This window comes from Sinocyclocheilus rhinocerous, unplaced genomic scaffold (genome assembly GCF_001515625.1).
Source record: "Sinocyclocheilus rhinocerous isolate Xijiao unplaced genomic scaffold, SAMN03320098_v1.1 scaffold835, whole genome shotgun sequence".
NCBI classification, from domain to species: Eukaryota; Metazoa; Chordata; class Actinopteri; order Cypriniformes; family Cyprinidae; genus Sinocyclocheilus; species Sinocyclocheilus rhinocerous.
In genome coordinates this window covers 728325-752379 of record NW_015647431.1, presented here as the reverse complement: position 1 = coordinate 752379, position 24055 = coordinate 728325, and the positions used below count along the sequence as shown (strand labels likewise).

The 24055-nt window shown below is 38.0% G+C and overlaps 1 protein-coding gene across 1 annotated transcript in view; it reads left to right on the top strand.

The window, feature by feature from the left end:
- Positions 1 to 862: 862 nt before the first annotated feature.
- The window catches only part of LOC107709048 (protocadherin-9), a 61325-nt gene continuing 38132 nt past the window's right edge, over positions 863 to 24055 (top strand). The window contains exons 1-2 of the mRNA XM_016513440.1: positions 863 to 868; positions 917 to 3817. Coding sequence (XP_016368926.1) covers positions 863 to 868; positions 917 to 3817 — 2907 coding nt within the window. The remainder of the gene's footprint in view (positions 869 to 916; positions 3818 to 24055) is intronic.

Genomic DNA, 24055 nt, shown 5'->3' with positions numbered 1-24055 from the left:
CCCTGCATAGACTAACCTCAGTGACCTTCAGAAATGGATATGCTTGTGTTGTAATTGGATTACTTTTATACAATAGCAAGAAAATGAACAAGCCAGAGTTAGCCATTGAAGGATTGGAGTTAGTTTATATGAGAGTGTCAGCTTGAAGTTCATTTTGAAATATTCATAGCATCATACAGATTTGCAGAAGGAATGTTTTACCACAATGCAAATCCATTGCTAATACTCACTGGTGCTTGTGTTGTTGGTTTCCCTCCAAAATGATGTCACTTCCTGTAGGATGATATCACAAAGGAACTGGATTGAACACAATGGAAAGTGATATATATATATTTTTTTTTATGTTTCAATAAGAGAAAGAAAAAACATGCAACAAACATCTGGAGTATTTCATAGTACATTTCCTTTTTTTTATTTTAGCAAACAAAAAACAAAACAAAAAGTGACATGGAACTAATATAATTATAATAATATAATTATTATATTGTCATAAAATAAACTAATACAGTTTCAATTTTGAATAATTTTTTTGTATTTCACTATATTTGATGGGGACATGCAAATGTAGGCACACTATACAGTATGATGTACGTCTCTTTACTAACTGCTGTTATGCCTGAGCCACAGTTTTTGAGTTGGAGGAATGATAGATTGGCCCGGGTTGTCAGCCAGCCAAAAATATCGCGGCGAATCACGCACAAGACACCGGGACAGAAGCCGTGGATTTTTTTCTGACTTAGGACTGAGAGGGGAATGATCTGATCGCATTCGTACTTGACTCTTTTTTTCTCTGACGGGATAGTTTATGTTGATATTCGAGCAGAACAGGTGTGTTTCATAAGGGCTCCTCCGGTAATGCGGAATGACGGTACGGGACCGTTAGTGCGCGCGTTGATCACCTGATTCATCTCCAAAGGACTTGAACATCTCCCATATGAACTCTGCCACTGCGGCTACCAGTAATCTGGTTTACCGACTTGTGTCGAAAGCAGGTGACACCCCACTACTTAGAGTGATGAGCAATACAGGAGAAATATTTACCACCTCCAATCGTATCGACAGGGAGAAACTCTGTCCAGGCCCCTCTTTTGAAGACAGCGAGTGTTCCTTTGAAATTGAGGTGGTCATTTTGCCCAATGACTATTTCAGATTAATCAAAATTAAAATCATTGTCAAAGACACCAATGACAATGCCCCCATGTTCCCCTCGCCTGTGATCAACATTTCAATTCCGGAAAACACACTCATCAACAGCCGCTTTGCTATTCCCTCTGCCACTGATCCAGATACCGGACCCAACAGCGTACACAAATACGAGCTGTTGAACGGGCAGAGCGCCTTCGGTTTGGATATTGTGGAGACACCAGAGGGTGAGAAATGGCCTCAGCTTATCGTTCAGCAGAATTTAGATAGAGAACAGAAAGATACTTATGTGATGAAAGTCAAAGTGGAGGATGGGGGGAACCCACAGAAATCCAGCACTGCCATTCTACAGGTGACTGTCACTGATGTTAATGATAACCGGCCTGTCTTCAAAGAAAGCCAAATCGAGGTCCACATCCCAGAAAATTCTCCCGTCGGCACATCTGTAGTTCAGCTGCAAGCCACTGATGCAGACGTGGGTGCCAATGCAGAAATAAAGTACATGTTTGGGGCCCAGGTGTCTCCAGCGACACGGAGACTTTTTGCTCTGAACTCCACCACTGGGCTCATAACAGTTCAAAGGCCGCTTGATAGAGAGGAGACCGCCATTCATAAACTCACAGTACTAGCCAGCGATGGAAGCTCGAGTCCAGCAAGAGCCACCATCACTATCAATGTGACTGATGTGAATGACAATGCTCCAAACATTGACCTGAGATACATCATCAGTCCAACTAATGGTACTGTAATGCTTTCTGAAAAAGATCCAATTAACACCAAGATTGCCCTCATTACTGTATCTGACAAAGACACAGACGTCAACGGCAAGGTGATTTGCTTCATTGAAAAAGATGTTCCATTTCACCTCAAAGCAGTTTATGATAACCAGTATTTGTTAGAAACATCTGCACTGCTTGATTATGAAGGAACCAAGGAGTATATCTTCAAGATTGTTGCTTCTGACTCTGGAAAACCTAGTCTGAACCAGACCGCCCTGGTTAGAGTACGGCTGGAGGATGAGAATGACAATCCACCCATTTTCACCCAGCCTGTCATTGAGCTGGCTGTCATGGAGAACAACCAACGTGACATGTTCCTGACAACCATCAGTGCCACAGATGAGGACAGTGGACGGAATGCAGAGATTGTCTACCAGCTTGGACCCAACGCATCATTTTTTGATCTTGACCGCAAAACAGGAGTGCTAACCGCATCCAGGGTGTTTGATAGGGAGGAACAAGAGCGGTTCCTCTTTACGGTCACCGCTAGGGACAATGGCACCAGGGCTCTGCAGAATCAAGCTGCAGTCATAGTGACCATACTGGACGAGAATGACAATAGCCCTAAATTTACACACAACCACTTTCAATTCTTTGTGTCAGAGAATCTGCCTAAATATAGTACAGTTGGAGTAATCACAGTCACAGATGCAGATGCTGGTGAGAATGCCGTGGTGAGACTCTCAATCCTTAACGATAATGAGAACTTCATCCTTGACCCAGATTCTGGAGTCATAAAGTCCAATGTATCCTTTGACCGAGAGCAGCAAAGCTCCTACACCTTTGACGTCAGAGCTGTGGACAATGGAAGCCCTCCATGTTCGTCAGCTGCCAAGGTGACCATCAATGTCATTGATGTCAATGATAACCCCCCCATCGTCATCTACCCACCATCAAACACCTCTTTCAAACTAGTGCCACTGTCTGCGATTCCGGGATCGGTTGTGGCCGAGGTGTTTGCAGTAGATGGCGATACAGGTATGAATGCAGAGCTCAAGTACACTATTGTGAGTGGCAACACAAGAAGTCTTTTCAGAATTGACCCCGTAACAGGAAACATCACGTTAGAGGAGAAACCCACTGTGGCAGACATTGGCCTCCACAGGCTGGTGGTCAACATCAGTGACCTAGGCTATCCAAAGTCCCTGCACACTCTTGTCCTAGTTTTCCTGTACGTAAACGACACGGTTGGAAATTCCTCATACATACATGACCTCATCCGTCGGACAATGGAAACGCCACTGGATAGGAACATTGGCGAGAGCAGTGAGACTTATCAGAATGTTGACAACCTAAAAACCATCATTGCCATTGTGACAGGCGCTATGGTAGTGATTGTGGTCATCTTCATAACAGTTCTGGTGCGCTGCCGAAACGCCTCACAGTTCAAGGCGGCTCAGAGAAAGAAGCAGGGTACCGAGTGGATGTCCCCCAACCAGGAGAACAAGCAAAACAAGAAAAAGAAGCGCAAAAAGAGGAAGTCGCCAAAGAGCTCCCTCTTGAACTTTGTCACCATCGAGGAGAACAAACCCGACGACTCTGCCCACGAACCCATAAACGGAACCATCAGTCTCCCGGCTGAGCTCGAGGAGCCCGGGATTGGACGCTTTGATTGGAATGCCACCCCTACTACCACCTTCAAGCCCAGCAGCCCAGACTTGGCCCGGCACTACAAGTCCGCTTCACCCCAGTCGGCCTTCCACCTCAAAGCTGACACTCCGGTGTCTGTGAAAAAGCATCATGTGATACAGGAGCTGCCACTGGACAATACCTTTGTTGGGGGCTGTGACACGCTTTCCAAACGTTCCTCCACCAGCTCCGATCACTTCAGTGCCTCAGAATGCAGTTCACAAGGAGGCTTCAAGTCAAAGGGGGCACCTTTGCACACCAGACAGGTAAAAGAACACTTTTACTGGTCTATAAGTACTGCTTATAACTGCCCTGCTCAGTACTGAAGTGCCTGTGGTAGCTAACTTGCTCTGAGTGATACATCTGTGATGCACTATGTAAAATGTAGAATTCAAAAAGCCCCCCATAGATGTTCTTATATAATGACCAAAAAAGTCGTAAATATTGTATGTGTTTTATATGAAACTAGCAGACCCAGGCGAATTACTATTTTCATCATCTTACCACATGCATTTCTGTGTTTTTTTGTTTTAGTTTTTTTTTTATTTATAAACCTCTGATGAGTAACCACTCAAGTTCAATCTTGTTCTTATTTGTCTGCATTTGTTAATTAGCATTCTCTATGATACCAGTTTCTTAATTAATCTTGAACTGCAGTTAATCTACTAATAGAGAAAATGTGCGCACACAAAATTAAACATTATCTCCTGGTTCATTAAATCCAATGGTATCCAAATACTAAACCAATAAACTGTCTCAGACATTTAGTATAGAACTGTGTTCTCTTTCGGTAGCTGTACATATTTCTCAAAGACAATTCTACTGTATAAAGTGCTCAAAATCACAAAAGCGAGTTGCACAGCATCTCGTAGTATGAAACCCAGATGATGAGAGAGAGTTGAGGGAGGGTGAGTAAGAGGGAGGGAGGGGAATATTACCTTTAGGTGGCACTGTTGTTCTGTATGGCATATTCTGGGTATGGGCCAACATGCAGTGTGTGTCTGTAATGCATGGGGAAGAAGTGGGGAGCAGTCACTCGTTCTCTCTCTGTTTCTCTCTCTCTCTCATTCACTCTCTTTATCTTTCACTCACTTTTCTTCTCTCTCTGTCTCCTTGCCTTTCCCTTGCCCTTTTGTCTGTCTGTGTGTGTGTATGGGAGCATTTCTCTCAGTAAACAGCTCATGTCTAATGATGGACTGAATACACAACAGATTGGTAATGGCTGTTAGAGATGTGTAAGATAAGGTCTGACCGTTGGAGAACAAACACATACACACTTGTTTACTTTTTGTTACTTTATTTATTAATGTTTTTTAAGTTGTTCATGGATGTTTTTTTTCCAGTTGAAGACAGAATTTTGTGCTTTTATTTATATATGTATTTTTTATTTAAATGTAAATCTTTTTACCTTATTCATGAATTAATTTTGTTTTTCTTATTAATGAATGTTGAGGATATTATAAGCTCATTTCTGAGGAGAGTTTTTGTTTTTTATTTTTATTTTTACTTTATGAATTATGAATTTTTTTTTTAGTTCACTTATGGCCGTTTTCCAACTTCTGGCAAAGTGTAGCTACAGTAAGTAAACACACACAAGTCTGCATATTTGCAGATTGAGCGTGTGGAGGATTATTTATAGTTTCCTTAAGCGTGAAAGCTGTACAAACAATAGCTTGTCTAATATTGTTTTCCGGGCGGCTGCGAGTCTGGAAGATGGGGGCGTCTGGGTTGGCTTGCTCTTGTGTGGGTGGTCCAGATCGCGGACATGCATCGGGGTAGGCCACACAGGATATGACCCTTCTATAGGTTACACTGCAACTCATCCCATTCCCCTTCCAAATGAAAACATCAAACGAGTGTGATGAATGCATTGAAGCATTCAGGTTTTTCAATGAGATTTTGAATATGCACAGCAATTCTTTGCATTCTCTTTCCTTCTCCCTGTCTAAGATTTGCATTGTAGGGAGAAAGAAAGGAGCACACCAATGTAGAACGACAGATTACATAATGAACTGCAATCCAGGCCAAGAGAGCGGCCTATGCAGCAACTTTCCTATTGGGAACCATGCTGTCGTGCTGTACATGCCTTAACAAATTACTCAGTGACCCAAAACAATAGCCGCCACTGTAAGTGCAAAGACAGATGCCTGTCAACGCAGTAGATGGATTGTACCACTGTGAAATGCACTGTTCGCTCAGTCCAGAGGGGTCTGTGTTTGAACAGGGGTTGCCCTTTGTGTCTCTGTCTCAATCCTTTAAAGGCCATTGACTGTGCATTTTCTCTCTAAAGCTCATAGATACTGGGGCAGCCTCCATGCAGAGCTAGTTAGCATAGCTAGAGGCACATCAGTGGCAAGCTTATTATGGCACCCAAAACCTCTGCTGACAGCCATAGGGCAATTAACACTTGGCCTTTCTGTTCACCGACTGAACTGAAGCAGTGCAAACAACAATAAGCACATGCAAACTTGCCTGATAGTTAAGGGTGCAGCAAACATGACCATTTTCGTTCTGCTTGGCCGCAGTGCAATGAAAAAAAAATGTAGGTGGCTGTGTAAAACTACTTTACTCACCCACATGTCATTCCTTTATGCATTTCTTCTGTGGAACACAAAAGGAGAAAAGTCAACTGGGTACAATGTTTTTTTTTGTTTTTTTTTTGCATCCCAACATTTTTCTACACAAGAAAGAAAGTCATACAGGTTTGGAACGACTTAATTGTGAGTAAATGATGACAGCATTTTTCATTTTGGGGAGAACTGTCCCTTTAAGACTAAGCAGAGGCATTAGTTGCATGAGCGATTCATTGGGTGAACGTTAATGCATTTATCCAAAGCAAACTTGCATTGCATTCAAAGCTTACAATTTGTCAGTTCATGCATTCCCTCAAAATTCCCTCGAAAACTCATGACCTTGCTAGTGCCATGCTCTACTCTTTAAGCCATAGAGACTTGTCAAGTCACATAATTACTAGTCTTGAGCCAAAATAATTAATAAGTGCAATAATATGTTCTCTCGACTTTCCAATCGTTTCTACGCCGCTTCTGATAATATGTATTGTTGGAAAATTTCCACTGTGCATCCAGGAATCAATGTGTATCATTCCTTGCCCATTTCTCTGTCACTTTACTATGTTTTTTCAGAGTGAAATTCAATAATATAACAGATACAAAATCGCTCACCTTCCAAAGAACTCGTTGATGAACAGCATTTACTGCAAAATAATCTGAGTAGGCCATTTATTTCTCATTTGTAGTTTTTTATTTTATTGCATGGGGCAAACACACACGCACACATCATGGTTCAATAGCTTCTCAGGATGGAGGCGCATTAAAAAGTCTATTACGAAGTGCATGAAACATTTAGGTTATTGATTAAGTGTGCATGCATAATGTGGAAGACTCTGCTCTGGGAAAGCTCCTCAACAAGCCTGATTAATAAACTCAGTTGGAGAAATTAAACTGGGAAGTGACTGCTCATAACAAACCAAACTCATACAAGCATTTATAAGAGCATTTGCGTTGCGTATAAGAGCGTCGAGTTTCTGCTCATACTCATACTTTCTCAGATTTCACATCAAGAAATTCACTTACATCACGTCAATCAGATTCAGATTTCTTATCAGATTTTTTCCCATAAATATAGATTCTTAGAAAGCCTCATTCATATGTATAGGAGCCCTGAGAGCAGGCTAACAGCTCTACCGGTGAGTGCTAGCATTAATGACTTGCAATTATTCCAAAGTGATGCGGTTATTCCGTTTGGTTTAGGAAGCAATCAGACCCGTGAGATTCCGTGGGACTGTTTTTAGAGACCAGATGATTGTCTCTCATGCACTGTTGCCGAGCTTTCCTCTAATCTGGCAAAGCAGAGCGCAGTCAAGTCTTTCCCACTGTCACATAATAGAAGGAATCTGTACGCATCGCCTTTCCTGAGAGTCTCAACGAGTTAAGACAAAACCAAAATGGAACAAAAGTGCCTGGTTGCTGACTTGAATTGCAACATTGAGTTTTAAGAGATTGCACATGCATCAGGCTCGCGCTCCACCATATGTGAGCTAGACAAAGGTTACTAGCGAGGGCACGGAGCGAATAATATGTGGAATGAAGAGATGTGTGTGTGTGTGTTCAAGCCTCTCTCGAGTGGCTTTATGCTTCAATGAATGGACATCCTAATGCAAACAGTAGAGACTCGAGACGGTACGGGGGAAGGCGGTAATAGACTCTGCATTGTGATAGTGAAGGGCCGGGAGGGAGAAGTTCTTTCTCCACAGGTTCATTTGCCACATTAATAAGGGATTAGCATGGATGGGGCTCCCAGGATCAGGGCCTGAAGTTTGAGAACTCTGACAGGCTACATGACTACAACTCTGCCTTTCACTCCTTCTGATTTTTATTTCCATATTTTTCTTTCTCATACACATATTTACATCGATCGGCATTGCATGATTCCTAATTATATATAACAAAGAATATGAACAAATTATTAAACCCTATCATGATAACACCAGACATCTCTGCTTATTTCATCTAACGGTGTCTACATTCTGCAATTTTTAATACATTTGGGTAACGACTCACACAATATGAAATGGCCAAAGTAGATACGGTGGAAGAAAATGTTTCTTGACTAGTTTGTGATGTTCTGGACACTTTTTCATTTTTGTCAAGTCACAAGCAAAAGTCAGCACCATTCATCATAATTTCATTTCATAAAGCAAACTGATTGATAAGAGATGGCTCCCGGATCCGCTCTGTGATCTCTGACAGGCTACATGACTACAACTCTGCCTTTCACTCCTTCTGATTTTTATTTCCATATTTTTCTTTCATTCTCATACACATATTAACATTGATCGGCATTGCATGATTCCTAATTATATATAACAAAGAATATGAACAAATTATTAAACCCTATCATGATAACACCAGACATCTCTGCTTATTTCATCTAACGGTGTCTACATTCTGCAATTTTTAATACATTTGGGTAACGACTCACACAATATGAAATGGCCAAAGTAGATACGGTGGAAGAAAATGTTTCTTGACTAGTTTGTGATCTTCTGGACACTTTTTCATTTTTGTCCATATGTTTTCACACTGTTTCAAATGCTCACCTGAGGTACAGTAGGGGTTCATCTTATGTGCACCTGTTCATCTCAACATTTTTGGGACAGAAGACACACGCCCCACACGAACACCACTGTACACTCTTAACAGTAAAGGTTCCTGTTTGAACCATGAATGGGTTTAGATCCTGATGCCATAGAGCAAGTTTCTTCTGAGTTTCTCAAATAAAACCACCAATGTACTGCAATGTAACCCAGAAACCATTACTTTGATCTGAAGAACCTGTAAGGTAACATCAAGAACGTTTCTAATCTCCAAAGAGCAATACAGCCAACTCAAGAACCCCGTACAGGGGGAAAGCAATGATAAGAAGAACCACTGAAGAAGCTTTATTTTTGAGAGAGTACTGTGACCATCCCTAAGTGCTGTTTCTCTGACACAGTGACATCAATATGACACAATGAGCCCTGTAGGGCCTTTCCAAAAATTGAAGGCGTCATCCTGTCAGATTACAGCACCTCCCCTTTCTTCAGATTAATAGCTTTGATTACCATAATCTGTAGTGAACTTCTCCTGTTCCACCCCTTCCACTGCAGCCGCCGTAATTTATAATGTACATAAAATATGTTTTATGTAAATTGACCTCCTGGTAATCTTGCTTAATGTGCTGTGTTATTCTATAATGGACTGTTATGATTTTGTTTCTGCATATTTTTTCTTTCGCTTGTTATAATTGTACTTCCCCACTGCAATCTGTATGCAGCTCAAGTAATCCTTGATGACTATTAATATTACGATTTTGTTTTTGTTTTCTGCTGAGCATTGTTTGAACGGTGATATTTGATCTTTTTAATTTCATAATAAATGTTGAAAAGTGATTTTTTTCCCTTTCTGGTTTTTAGTCCACTGATTTTGACACTGCTAAACTTTGCACTTTGAGCGTTAATCAGGTTTTACTGCAGATAAATGTACATGTCATTATTCACTCAATGCAATGCTTTCAGCATGCAGTTCTAAGGTTTATCTCAAATTTAGATAGTGTGCATCATACTAAGCATGCACACTGTTAAAATCACTTCTGCACTGTGATTGAAGTTAGCTTATAAAGCACAGCTTGCTTAAAACCTGTTGGCATAGCTAGGCCTGTTGCAATAATCAATATATCGACTTATCCCGCAATATATGTACATGACCTCAATAATTTTTGGTGACGCAATATATCGCACAACAAAAAGTTGTTATCGTGACAGGCCTAGGCATAGCTCAAAGTAGGAGTAAGTCTATTAAAATTAGACCAATGATGAAGTATATCAAGTAAACAAGACACAAAATCAAGTTTTGTTGTACCCGATTGAAAGTAGCAAAATTCAAGCAAACCAATGATTAACACAACTGAACATATTTGATAATGGGGATTTTGCATGGACTTTCAATTATAAATCAGTAAGTGCATTGCAACATAAGTTCTACTGAACTGCAAATTGATGGATATAAAGATCTGAAGTGATGTATCACTTTGCAAGCCGGTGTAGCATAGAAAAACCCATATTACAAATATGTTGCCTCTAGCTTTATAACAGCAGGATTGTGAACTGTTTAAAATGTGTCTGTGCGATTTGAAAGGACAGAAGATACCCTGAAGCTCTTTGCTAGGTTTGAAATTTCAAGGATTTAAGACACCGAAAAAATGAGTTTAAAAAGTTAATGACGGTATGATAAAAAATATATATTAATAGAGTAAAACGGAAAGAGACTGGACACATACTTTAACATTCCTGCATTTGACGGACACTTTTACACTGCTCACATTCAAGCTACACTTTGTTCATGCATTCCCTGGGAATTGAACCCATGGCCTTGGCTGTTAGCGCCATGCATTTCTGTTTTATACACTGCAGGCCTTTATATCAGAATGAATGACAATTTTCTAGATTGACACGTTTCCTACTGAAATGGCAAGTTTCATGAACCATGATTTGCTACTTACCGTTTTATTGCTAGTTGCTTGCAGGTGGTATTATGGGGGACATTCTAGTCCATGACAGATTTTTATTGGACAAACATTTCAATGTCTCTCAACAATTCAACAGTATTTTGGTCCATTTTTCTGCAATCGTAATATTGTACGTTTTGTCATTTGTATTTTGTAATACTTTAAAAGAGCACTGCATACAGCAAAAAAACCTAACACTATACAAGGTACAATAAAATAAGACCCAGACTACATTAAATATGGGTTCATTTGCTGCACCTTATGGATAAATTGTTTTCACCTACCATAATGTATTTTGTGTGCTGAATTATTGGTTTCCATTTTTTTTTCATAGACTTTGCTATTGCAATCATTTTGCATAATTTTGAGCTTATGCAGCTCATAATAATATTAATACATTTTAATGCTCGAGTTTAAGGACTTTTTTGTACAAACTGTACTTGATGTCCTACGTATATGGATCAGGTCTATTGAAGTTCAGCTTCATCATGATGATCTCAAAGCTAACAGACATGGACTAAAAGTAGGTTTGGATGCCAAGAACTGATTCTTATTCAGAACCGGGTCCATTTAAAAAAATGAATGATGTTCAGTTCCGTTACTCTGATTCCCAAATGAATGGTTCTTTTTAGTGATTCAAAAACATACAGCAGAAACAGTTGAATCAGATTCCTGAACGTATAATTATGATCTGGTTATTTTTAGTGAATCAACAACATATAGTGCAAACGTCAAAGTCTGATTCCAGAATGAATGACTTCAATGAATCGGTTCAAAAATATACAGCACAATTAGGGTGGTCCGATTCCTGAACAAATGACTCAACTGAGCCAGTTCTTTTTGACGGATCAAATACATATAGATACTTAAATCAGTTGATCTGACTGGTTGTTCATATGTCAATTTGTAGTTAAAGATTCACATGATGAGTTCTGCTTACATTTGACCATCTGCTAAAATAATAGCAATCAGCCTAAAAATGTACTGGTATAAAACAAGAACAGCTGTAAACAATGTATAGAATTTGTGAATTGTATTAAAAATTGTACAAATAGTCTCGAAGGCATATTTAGCATCAAGAACATGCTTACCAATGAGATTAGTGGTAATACAACATCAACAGCTCACTGCACACACCTATAAAGACATTTCTACCTTTCTCTCTATGGCCCTTTTAATTTGATAGGTTTACACTCCACAACAGGAGTAAATCACTTTAATAATATAAGAACCAAAACAGATTAGAGTTGAATATGGTCTGATGCTTCGTAGCAGTTGTTTGGTTGAGAACTGGCGTCTAAGCGCTGCATAAAGACATGCTGAATGAATGGGTGTATTTCAAAGTGCCGAGCAAACACATCCACGGCTTAAACTCCTTCTTTAATCCCGTCATTTTTTGGAGCGTGGCCTCCATTGGCGGGCTGATGACTTGATGAGCTCGCACTGGGGTTGAATACCAGGAAATAAATAAATACACAAACAAATCTTTGAAGGCTAGGGTTAGGGTAATCCCATCAGTGCTGTCTTTTATGGTGGACAGCAGAATCCGGTATGTCCGGTAAGCGCTCCACACATCCTGTTCTAACATTATATATAAATATAATGTGGGGCGGTATAAATATTTAGAGCAGGATTGGTTCAGGAATAGTTCATTGGTCTGTGTGGGGTTCCGGGGCTAGTTCGTCCCAGCTGTTGCTTTGACAAGCAGCTGAGGGAGGAAAACGAATTACTATGATAGTGTCAGCGTTAGGTAAACCAGCTGGGACATAAACTCACATTAGTGACGTCCCCGAGGCATCCAAATGGTGTCATGACTTCCACATGTGCGCTGGAGAAAAAGCAAATTGCAAAAAATGATGCTATTTTTCAATCGTTATTAAAATTGTGGACACTTTATCCGTTGCATCGCATCATGCTGTCTTTTCCAACATCATTTGGCACTAGCTTTGGATTTTCAAAATGCCATGTCTAGTTACAAAATATTTCTATATACTGAAAAAAAAAAAATGGTATAAGATTCACGAATTTGCTTTGAAACGGTTTTCGGACTAAGTTTATATTAAGTGTCTTAAACTACTATGTACCTATATTTAAATAAATCGTTAATCATACCTTCTTGAAATTATATCTGTAATTCGTTTCTGTAGTTACATTTGTAATTACACTGTTAACCCTACCCCTACACCTTAAACGGTTACACTTTATTTCGATAGTCCACTTTAGACATTCTATTAACTATAAGTAACTTTGTAACTACATGTCAACTACATGTCAACTAATTCTCATTAATTTGCAACTACATGTCTACTAACTCTCAGAGTAGACTGTTAGGGTAGGTTTAGGGTTAGTAGAATAAGTTGACAAAGAAAGTGTTAGAAGATATTAAGCAAACAGTCTACTAATACTCTACTAAATGCTAGTTGACATGTAGTTGCAAAGTTACTTACTGTTAATAGAATGTCTAAAGTGGACTATCGAAATAAAGTGTTACCCCTTAAACTACCCTTAACTTAACCAGTCCACCAAACTTGTCCCTAACCTTAATGTTATCCCACCTCAGTAGCAGCAAAAGTGATCTGGGTTGCGTTGTATTTTACAGTATGTGTACTTACCTGATCTTACAGTGTACTTACCTGAGAAAATACTGGATAATATAAGGTAACTAGTGTTAGGTTTAAAGGTAGTTTCAGGGTTAGTATCTAGTTATTACCCAGTTATTGTAATTACTGTAACAAGTACACAGTATGTACATGCAGAACAGGACTGTCAAATAAAGTACTACCATGACCTGCAATACAATGTGTACACAGTAAGGTACATCATACCAATTTTTTTTTTTGGTGTAAGTACAAGGTACTTAAAGACACCTAATATAAAGTGGGATCCGCTTTTCTATTAGAAATTGCTAATAAATTTCACAAAAATGTAAAATGAAATGGCAAGTGATACGATGAATTAAACATGAAATTTTGAAGCAGAAAGACTGAAAAATTATTATTAAACGTACTCCAATAATCTTTGAAAAATCCTTTTTGACAGTGTAGCTTATAAAAACACAACCAGTGTTAATGCAAGTTGCCATCCCAACTGAAACCAACTGGACTGCAAGGAACTAGCCAAAATGCCAATTTGACACATTTGCACATAGTAGTTACCAGACACACTGGCTTTGGCTTAAATCTCCCCTTATACCCTTAGTGCACTATTTGAGGGGACCGCTATTTGAAGTGGTGTCCGAAGCTATGGTGGATTTTATAAAATGTGCACTTATTAAATACCATAATGCACCTCAATAATGACTGTACAGCTGATGTTAGTAGTGGTATAATTATGTAAAATACCCATGTACTGTGAGTGTACATGTCAAAATGAATCCTACACAGCACTTCCGGCACTCACTCGTTTAATTAACTCATTCATAGGACTATATTTAGTGAATGAGGGTATAGAAGGTGATTTCAGATACAGCCACTGCATCCTTGAAGCTCAAACACTAGAGCTTGTTACTTGCAATTTGAAGGTCATAGGTTCGATTCCCAGGGAACAAAAAAAAACACCAAACATATATAATGGATGCTGCTTTGGATAAATATACAGTAAATGGTCTTAAATCAGTGTGAGATACTTTGATATTGTAAATAATCAATGCCTATTCGCAATATATATATATATATATATATACAGTATATATAATTCCACTAATTGAAGAGCATGCTTATTTCTGCGTTTCTTAAATGTCAAACCAAGTGGCATAATTATTTTATCTAAGGCAATTACATCCATTACATCCTAATACTGTTTTGGGGCCACCATCTTGTGTTCAAGTAAACCATTAGAGCAAGAAAGAGGGAGAAAGACAGATATACAGTAAATGGTCTTAAATCAGTGTGAGATACTTTGATATTGTAAATAATCAATGCCTATTCGCTAATATACAGTACGGCCCCAAAAAGTTTTGGAAGCTTTCTTTTTCTTTTTTTTTGGGGGGGGGGAAAACAATGTAGTGGCAACTGCAAATAAGCCTTTTCAACCAACTGGTCCCAAGGTGATTTTTGGTGAATATACTGTATGTTTGGGCTGGGTCTGAAACCTAAGGCCCAGACAGTTGACATGTATGCAGGTACCAGTTTTCAGAAACAATAGTTTTGTTTTTTTAATGAGTGCATGCAATGTTTCTTCAACTATGAGTACTTTTGGCCCTGTGTGCTTTTAAAACACTTCACACTCTCACTATAGTTTATTTATTTCCCCACCAACAATATCTAACTGCACACATCACATGTGAATTCTGTATTGTTTTTTCATTTCTGGTTTGATATTGCAAGCTTCTTTGTCTTGCTATAAATAGAATTTAATGCTAGTTAAAAAACAAAAACAAACAATTTACAGAATTATAGCTTGAAACTTTCTGTTCTTGTTCTTTATTTTCTTCACACCTCACGTCTCCTATTTCATCAGAAGCTCTTCACTGTCACCGTTGTCGTCTTAGTAAACAAGCACACTAACATCTGCGAAAACTTTGTTTTTATACAAATTTTCGGTTGTCGCAATGCCACTTGTTGGAAATGACATTTTTGGATAAAATGGCAGACTATTTTGTCTTGCTAAGATTAATTTCATTGCTAGCATTTAATGTAAATAAACACATTTAAATAATACTTCCACAATTTTACAACATTTACATTTAGCAAGGTATACATTTCATTAGTTAAAGGGATCTTTCGCTCCAAAATGAAAAAAAAAAATCTTCATTTTCTCAGATCTTTCTTCAAGAAAAGATATTTTACAGAATTTGGTAACCAAACAGTTGATAGCCATTGACTTACATAGTATTAATTTATTTATTTTACCATACTATGGAAGTCAATGGCTACCGTCAACTATTTGGTTACCAACATTCTTCAAAATATCTTCTTTTGAGTTCAGCAGCCGAATGAAATTCATACATGTTTGGGAGAACTTGAGTATGAGTAAATGATGACATAATTATCATCTCTGGGTGAATGCATCTCTTTAATGAATTCACTAGGAATTGAACCAACAACCTTTATGTTGTTTACACCATGCTCTGTTTGAGCTACAGGTTTATTCCATGTTTACTTCACTTCTTATATGGTATGTTATTTCAAACATGCTCTTTGCTTTTTATGTAACTTTATTAGGGACAATTGTTGGTTGAAATGACACCACAACAGGAATAATTTGAGGTAGCCTATTAAATGTATACACATAACTTTCAAACAATAAATATTGAACTTATACTTATACATTACTTATATATGTTATTTCACTGTTTGTGCTCAAGTTTTACTAAATAGATTTTTTAAAACAGATAGTTTTAATAAAAACAACCCCCTGGAACATAAAAGTGCCCCATTGATCAATAAACTCTCATAAACCGTTGCTGGCAAAATGTAACAGGAAAGCTATTCAAAACTGATCATGAAAGGGAAACATAAATTCGGCTTCAAAAGAGGTTATTGATGGGTTGAAAGCTACAAGCGCGTGTGTGACGACGATTGTTTAGTTGTCGAATCCGTTCAAAGTATGGATTGTGGATGAGTATTGAATCAAGGCTTTATCCAGGCGATGGAACCTTGGCGCTCTTGTCGGGCTTCTCAGTGTTTGCTTGAACAGTGTGAGAACACATAAGAGCTACGATCAATCTGTCAGCGAATAAGCTGTCACAGAGGTGCTGCGCCGAGGGATATTTAACGCAAACATAAAACACGCCGTGTCTGTTGTTTTTATCCTCGAGGGATTGTGAAATGGCAGGGTTTTTAAAAGAACACACGGACACGTGCCTCACTGCTGCACGAGTGCGTCCTTCTCTGCTCAACCCACCACGTGAACTTTGTATTGCGTTGCAGGAAAATAATAATACTATGCGTGGAAATGTCATTCAGGCAGTACTTTTATATACTAGAAAGTAGGCTAATTTAGTCCCAAGGAGTATTGAAATAGTACACTTACAAGTATACTACTAGTACACTGATATTTGTATACTTACTACATAAAGTATACTTAAAAATATAATTGAACTTTACTTAAGTATACTTACTAAAATAAACTTGAAGTATACTACTTTTTGGTAAGGGTAGTCACTTCTTATCGCAGCTCCATTATATGCAAAGGTGTAAAACATTTGGCTCCCTTATTTAGATGATGCGATTCCATCTAGGCGAAGAGCTGAATTAGCAAAAGAGGGTAAAATTGTTTCCCACTATCTCGCCACAAACATAGACAGCGCCCTCGTCTCCCCCCGCCGTCAAGCCGATAATGCTCCTGATAAAGTACATGGACACCTGGATTTATTTCCTCTGCTATCACTCGCTTTATTTATTTATTTCCGTGTCCTTTCGTTTACAACCCTTACGTGCTTCTCGATTTCACCTCACCATCTGCACGCGGCTCAGTGATTCCTGAGCCAAAAATACCAGTAATGCCGTAGTTTCTCATTTCTTTCTTTCTTTTTTTTCCCACTTGGCTTTTTAACACACTAATGTGCTGGACAGATGGCAGCACACTATGGTGAATACTGTTCCTATTAAGTCATGCGCTCATAGTAAAAATAAGGGCGGCACTACTGGTCACACTTTTCCTGTATTCAGGCGCACTCATTTGGTTGCTTGGCAGTAGTAACGCTGATAGAATCTGCAGCTTGTTCCTTGTAATAAAGATTCCATACTCCCTTGTATTGGGGTGGGCAGTATGATCAATTTCATATACCACAGTAGCATATATCACAATATAGTTGTTTTTACTAGTAATGCAGCAGTTCGGGCTGATATAGACTATTAAACAAACCAAGTGATAATGCCTATTTTTCTCTATTCAAGTCAATCAAGTTTTCTGCTGTTTTCTGTAAAAAATATAATTGATAATAATTGTATTTTCTTTGCATGCATTAAAATGCATGGCTTTATAACACACTGTATTGCTGCATTTCATCTATTCAGGTTGAAAATGAAATAGCATTATATATTTATAAATTATATATTTATTCATATTTAACATTAATATTTTGTATTTTTATAATTAGCGTAAAATATATGTGTATGTGTGTTTAGTATTATGTATTAAATATATATTAATACATACTTATATTTTTTAAATAAATATATAACAAAAACAAATCAACATTAATATATCTTAACATTAACGTATTTTAAAAGTATATGTGTGTGTAGTAATAATAATAATATATATTATAATATGACATATCTATTAATACTTAACATGAACATTTTCAAATACATATACGTATAAAACAACAAAACAAAACAACAATAATATATCTTAACATTAACATTACTGTATTTTGAAAGTATATACCTATGTGTGTGTAATAATAATACTACTAATAATTAAACATTTGACATATCTATTAATACTTAACATTAACATTTTCAAATACATATATGTAAAAAAACAACAACAACAAATCAACATTAATATATCTTGACATTAATATTTCTGTATTTTTAAACTACATACAAACACACACACACACACACACACACACATTCACGCTACTGAAAGTGACCCTGTGTCACAGTTTTCTACACTGACAAACAACAGCCTTATACTGGACTGCCCCCACACTGAGCGCATTCATTTTTAAATGAAGTCTCTTGCAGCAGGAGAACAAAAAACGCTTTCCGTTCTCCAGAATTATGGATGGAAATGGAAACACTTTCATTCAGAGAGATTTCAAACAGATTGGCATTGAAAAAGCTTGCCAAACTGGATTTGTGGATTGATTGTAACTGTGAACATAATGACCTGACGGTCAATATTAATTACAAGCTACATTTGGTTATACATAGATTTGAATGAAAAATCACCACGGATCTGCTTAAAATAATCATCTTAAAGGTCAGTCGCTGTCCCAATGTGGGATTGTTTATGTCAGCACTCCTCGTTGGGAAAAGCTGTAATGTCTGAGATTGATTGGATTATGTCTGCATGATTTGTATGCCTCTCTCGGTACGAGAGAGGACCTGTATTAAGACCACCCTGCAGCTACCGCAGTGTTTGTGGACTTGATGGTCTGTAAACAGCCTGTCTCTGGGTTTTTATTAAACTCTTCCGCATAGAAAGCATCATTGCCACCTCCTCCTCTATATTTCCATTTCAAGGCTCTCCTCACTCATTGCTGACTGAATCAAAATGAAGCTGGGAAAATTACTCTGAGCTCTGGATGTCTGACCATGTCACATCAAGTTCTGTCGGTACGAGACAGGACCTGTATTAAGACCACCCTGCAGCTACCGCATGGTTTGTGGACTTGATGGTCTGTAAACAGCCTGTCTCTGGGTTTTTATTAAACTCTACCGCATAGAAAGCATCATTGCCACCTCCTCCTCTATATTTCCATTTCAAGGCTCCCCTCACTCATTGCTGACTGAATCGAAATGAAGCTGGGAAAATTACTCTGAGCTCTGGATGTCTGACCATGTCACATCAAGTTCTGTCGGAGGAGCTCTTGTCAGTTTCAATAGGGCTTGGTGCTTGTGAATTGCATTAGGGCTCTTGGAACCGATAAATGCTGGGAAATCTTCCTTATAATGTCAGGAATGTCAATATTTGTATTTTCCTTCAAGCTCTTTCATGACAGTTAGCCCTGAGGTACTTTCAATGGGTTAGTTCAGTTTTAAATGAAAATTCTGCAAACATTTATTCACTTTCTTGATGCTCCAAAACCATTGTTTGTGGAACAGAACAACACAATATATTGCAAAACATCCAGAGTGCTCTTTTTCATAACATTGAGCTCTAAATAATCTCCTTCTGTCTTCCACAAAAGAAAGAAAGTCATAGAACAACAAGGGTAAATGAGGACAAAGAAGACAGAAAATTAATTTTTAGGTGAACTGTTCCTTTAAGATTTCTTCTCAGCCTCTTATAGCAATATTGACCCTGTACGTGATGTTAAAGAATAAAATGTAATCTTTCAAGACTAATACACAGAAAATCACGCAAAGATAAGGAAAAATAAAACAAAATCAGATGTGATATAGCAGGTGAGGTAGATAAATTCACCATCAATTCTTATTTGTGTAATAATGCAGTGCAAGTATGTATTCAATTTTCTTGAGCCGTAGCACCTGCCGCCTTTCATTTTCACAGAGGAGTCGCCTTGAAGAGCCACTAATATCAAACACAAACAATAAATCTCAGGCAATCCTGAGCAGCCCTAATGGAGAAGAGCAGAATATTAATTATTGCGATGGAAGGAGAAAAAACAAAAGCGGCTGCCACGGATATATATATAAATAAATAAATTATTTTTAAATTAAAATAAAAAAAAAATCTTTATTTGCTCTCATTTTAATCTCAGGAGGAACATATGAGATAGTAAAGAGATCCTCACCTCTCCTTTAAGATTTCTTCTCAGCCTCTTATAGCAATATTGACCCTGTACGTGATGTTAAAGAATAAAATGTAATCTTTCAAGACTAATACACAGAAAATCACGCAAAGATAAGGAAAAATAAAACAAAATCAGATGTGATATAGCAGGTGAGGTAGATAAATTCACCATCAATTCTTATTTGTGTAATAATGCAGTGCAAGTATGTATTCAATTTTCTTGAGCCGTAGCACCTGCCGCCTTTCATTTTCACAGAGGAGTCGCCTTGAAGAGCCACTAATATCAAACACAAACAATAAATCTCAGGCAATCCTGAGCAGCCCTAATGGAGAAGAGCAGAATATTAATTATTGCGATGGAAGGAGAAAAAACAAAAGCGGCTGCCACGGTGATGTAGCTCAGCTAATTTATGTGTGTTTGTGTGCCAGGGGAGCTCCTGCAAATCTAGTAATGGCGCTTTCACACTCGCAACCACGTATACACGCGTAATCGCACATGTTAATCAAGTAACCTGACATACGCACTTCCAACTAATGTATATGCATTAGTGCCTATAACTCATTAAGAATACTTATACTTTGATTTTTTTCCAGTGTGTGTGTGGGTGAAAGAGAGAAAACTTGTTTGTCTTTCCGGTAAGAGAAAGAAATTATTTATGACATGTAAAAATTACGGACGGATGGATGGATGGACGGATATATAGATAGATAAACTATCTACATAACTATATAACTAAACTACACAGCCAGCAGCTGTCGTATTGATTGGCACTCAGATACATTTTGTCATTACTGGGACTTGTGGCCGCCCGTTTATGTTTGTTTGATGTAAAGTGAAGTTTATTCTTCTCTGCCTGATGAGGTTAGAAGCCACACATGAGATTACTGGTATTTCTTCTGTGGAGAAGCAGAAAAATAAATAAATAAATACATTTATTAATTTATTTAAAATAAATAAATAAATAAAATACAATATTTATTTAAAATAAAAAAATAAAAAAATATTTATATATATATATAAATAAATAAATTATTTTTAAATTAAAATAAAAAAAAAATCTTTATTTGCTCTCATTTTAATCTCAGGAGGAACATATGAGATAGTAAAGAGATCCTCACCTCCATCATTCTGTGTGTTCTACTCTCATGTTCTGTGGGTCACATCGGGTTTTTTTTTTATTGCACACCGTATGTGATTTTACTCTCCAGGGCTCAGCTCACTAAATGGATGCCTGGTCGACGGATGATTTTAACTCTAAACCTCAGGAGGGAAGGAAACACAGAGTGGGCAGATGGTCAGTGGAGGGGGGGTTGGCGGTAAAAGGGGCAGAGTGAGTTGAGGGAAAACTGGAGACGGCGAGAAAGGAAGTCAATTCATGAGAGATGGAATATATAAAGAAAGGAGAACCAAGGCACAAAGTCTCTTCTCCGAGTTTCCAGTATTCTCTCTGAACTCTCTAGAGACAAAGTCTCCGTAGAGTGAAATTGCTGTTCCCGCTAATGCTGCGGTCTACCCGATCGGTGACACACTGGTTACAGAACTCTGTCACCGTACATGCCGCCTGTCAGAGAAATGGGAAGATTTTCACTTAGTTTGTAGTCTAAAATTTTCCTCATTGTGGCACGAACAGGATCCTGTTCGGCGTTGAGCTTCTTGTTATGCAGAGACTCGCTCGCTTTCAACACGTGCATTATAAGCCAGCCAGAAGCCCTGTGCTGTTGCCATGTGACACACACGGTGTGTCTTTCTCTCTCTCTGCCGTTATCGCTCAAGTCAGTTTTATTTCTCTCGGTTGTTTTTTTGTTCCTTTACACTTCTGAGGCGAGACACCAAAACAAGCCCTTCTTTTAAACCAGCTATTTCAAAAGTGGCACTGGGGTGAGAGAGCGCAAAACAAAGACAAAGCGGATTCAATGCCGCTAGTGGGATAAATAGAGTGAATTCATATTAAACCCAAATCCATGCAAAGGCCCCGCGTGTGAGTCACTAAATCCAGTCAGTTTCCGAAATTGATATCCTTTATCAAATCACAAAATATCAAAGTGTGACTATCAGAGCCTTGTCAGCGCAAAAAGTTATAATGACTTCAACCTATACTATGACTGCCTCAGTCAGTTTTTTAAAGCAGCGGTGTCTAGTGTCACCAAGCAGAAGCATGAAATGAATGACTGTTTTTCCAAACACTTCCCTGCCTGCCATTGGCCAAACAAACCTGTAGCTCCGCCCAAAACTCATGCCATTGGTTGAACCAGTGTTGAGATGCGTAAAGTCACAATGTAACAGAAGTAGCAACCGGGGCCGTATTCACAAAACATCTTAAGGTTAAAAATAGCTAACTTGCCGATTTAGGAGAAACTCTTAAAAATAAAGGCTGTCAGTCCTAAATTTTTCAGTGTTTCAAAAAGCACTTTAACACTAAAACAAGCTCCTAAATCTAAAAAAAAACACAAGGGAGGGATTTGATTCAATTCATTGCTTGTTGATTGGAACGAGGCAGATCTGAGTGAGTGCTTTATGGAAAGGGGCGGAGTCCAGCAGACACCAACAGAGATAACTGGAAGATCATTATTAATTATTAATAATTATAAAAATATATAGATGACAATAAGATCATTAAGATGCATTTAAAATATAGATAGGTTGAATTTCTATTTCATGCTGATTTTAAACGAACATAGCAATGTTTTGAAAGCATCCCAGATACATCAAACCATAAATGTCTTATAGCTGTCTTACCATATTTAGCTGGGAAAGGGGTAACTAAAGAAAGTACATCTGAAACATACTTACTTCAGCTTTAACTGGCAAGAACTTTCTACCTGACTGACTTTCAAGGCACCACAACACCATTCTAATGATCTAGAACAAATACATGTGAGTTTTAGAGACAACCAAGCACATATTTAATGATAACCTTTTTTTTTTTTTGGTAGAAATGTAATCATGAAGCAGAAAAAAAAGGACATTTATGAATTAATATTCTTCTTTCTGTCGCTCCATCAGATGCTATATTTACTCTTTCTACTAACTGCTGCATCATGTGCACAGGATTGTGGGACAGTGAAGGACACATCTACGCTACTGCAAAGAAACCAAAATAAAGATAAAATAAAGTCATTTTAGTAGACAGAATGTTACACACGCACCATAGTGCCTCCCTTCCCTCTGTATACTGCTTGCGAAGGCAGCATTTTCAGGTTTCAGACACAACCGATAAATCAAGTCAGCGTCCAAATCAATATCATTCAGCAAATCCCAACAGCATTAGATCAAAACACAAATCACTGAAAGTGGCCAGGAAACAGGTTAGGATCTTCATATTGTGCTGTTGAACTACACTGCAGCTGACAATTTTGACAAGGTGTTTATGAGGAAGGTTATTAAGAAAATAAGCAGCAGGTGACAATAGAAACCATGGTAACCAATGACTAGACTTGTGAGACTGATAAACCTGTGATAAAGAGGTGAGGCCTCTATCATAAAACTGCTCACACTTATGCCTTGTCCAAATACCAACACTTGCAGTCTTTGCACTTGACCACTTGAACACTTATATGACGTATTTCCTGTATTTGGCCCAAGTGTTCAAGTGAGGATGAAGACCACAAGTGTGTGTCGAACTTTTCATTACCTGATGGGACACACTTATAGTGTTGTAAAAATGCAAGTGTTTACATAGCTTTATTTTAATTTTAATTTTAAATACTTTTGCATTTTAAAATCAACTTCGAAATGTCTGTTCAGTAGTCCCTATAACATGACAATTTTAATTTGCGGTGCTTCTAATTAAGTGATAAAAAGCAGTCGCAAATGTTGCACAAAAATATCACCACTACTCATTTGCACCAATAAAACGTGCAACCCTTTGTTTTAGTACCAAATTATATGTAATATCTAATTATTATATATTAATATTTAACTTGCATTGGAAAGGTTTCCATGACCTCTCGCGAGATCTCGGCAAAAAGTCTCACGATTTATTTCCAGAACATGATGCATGATGGGATACACTAAGCACTAAATAGTGTGGATTTAGTGTGCGTTAAGGGCACTGCGCTTTGCC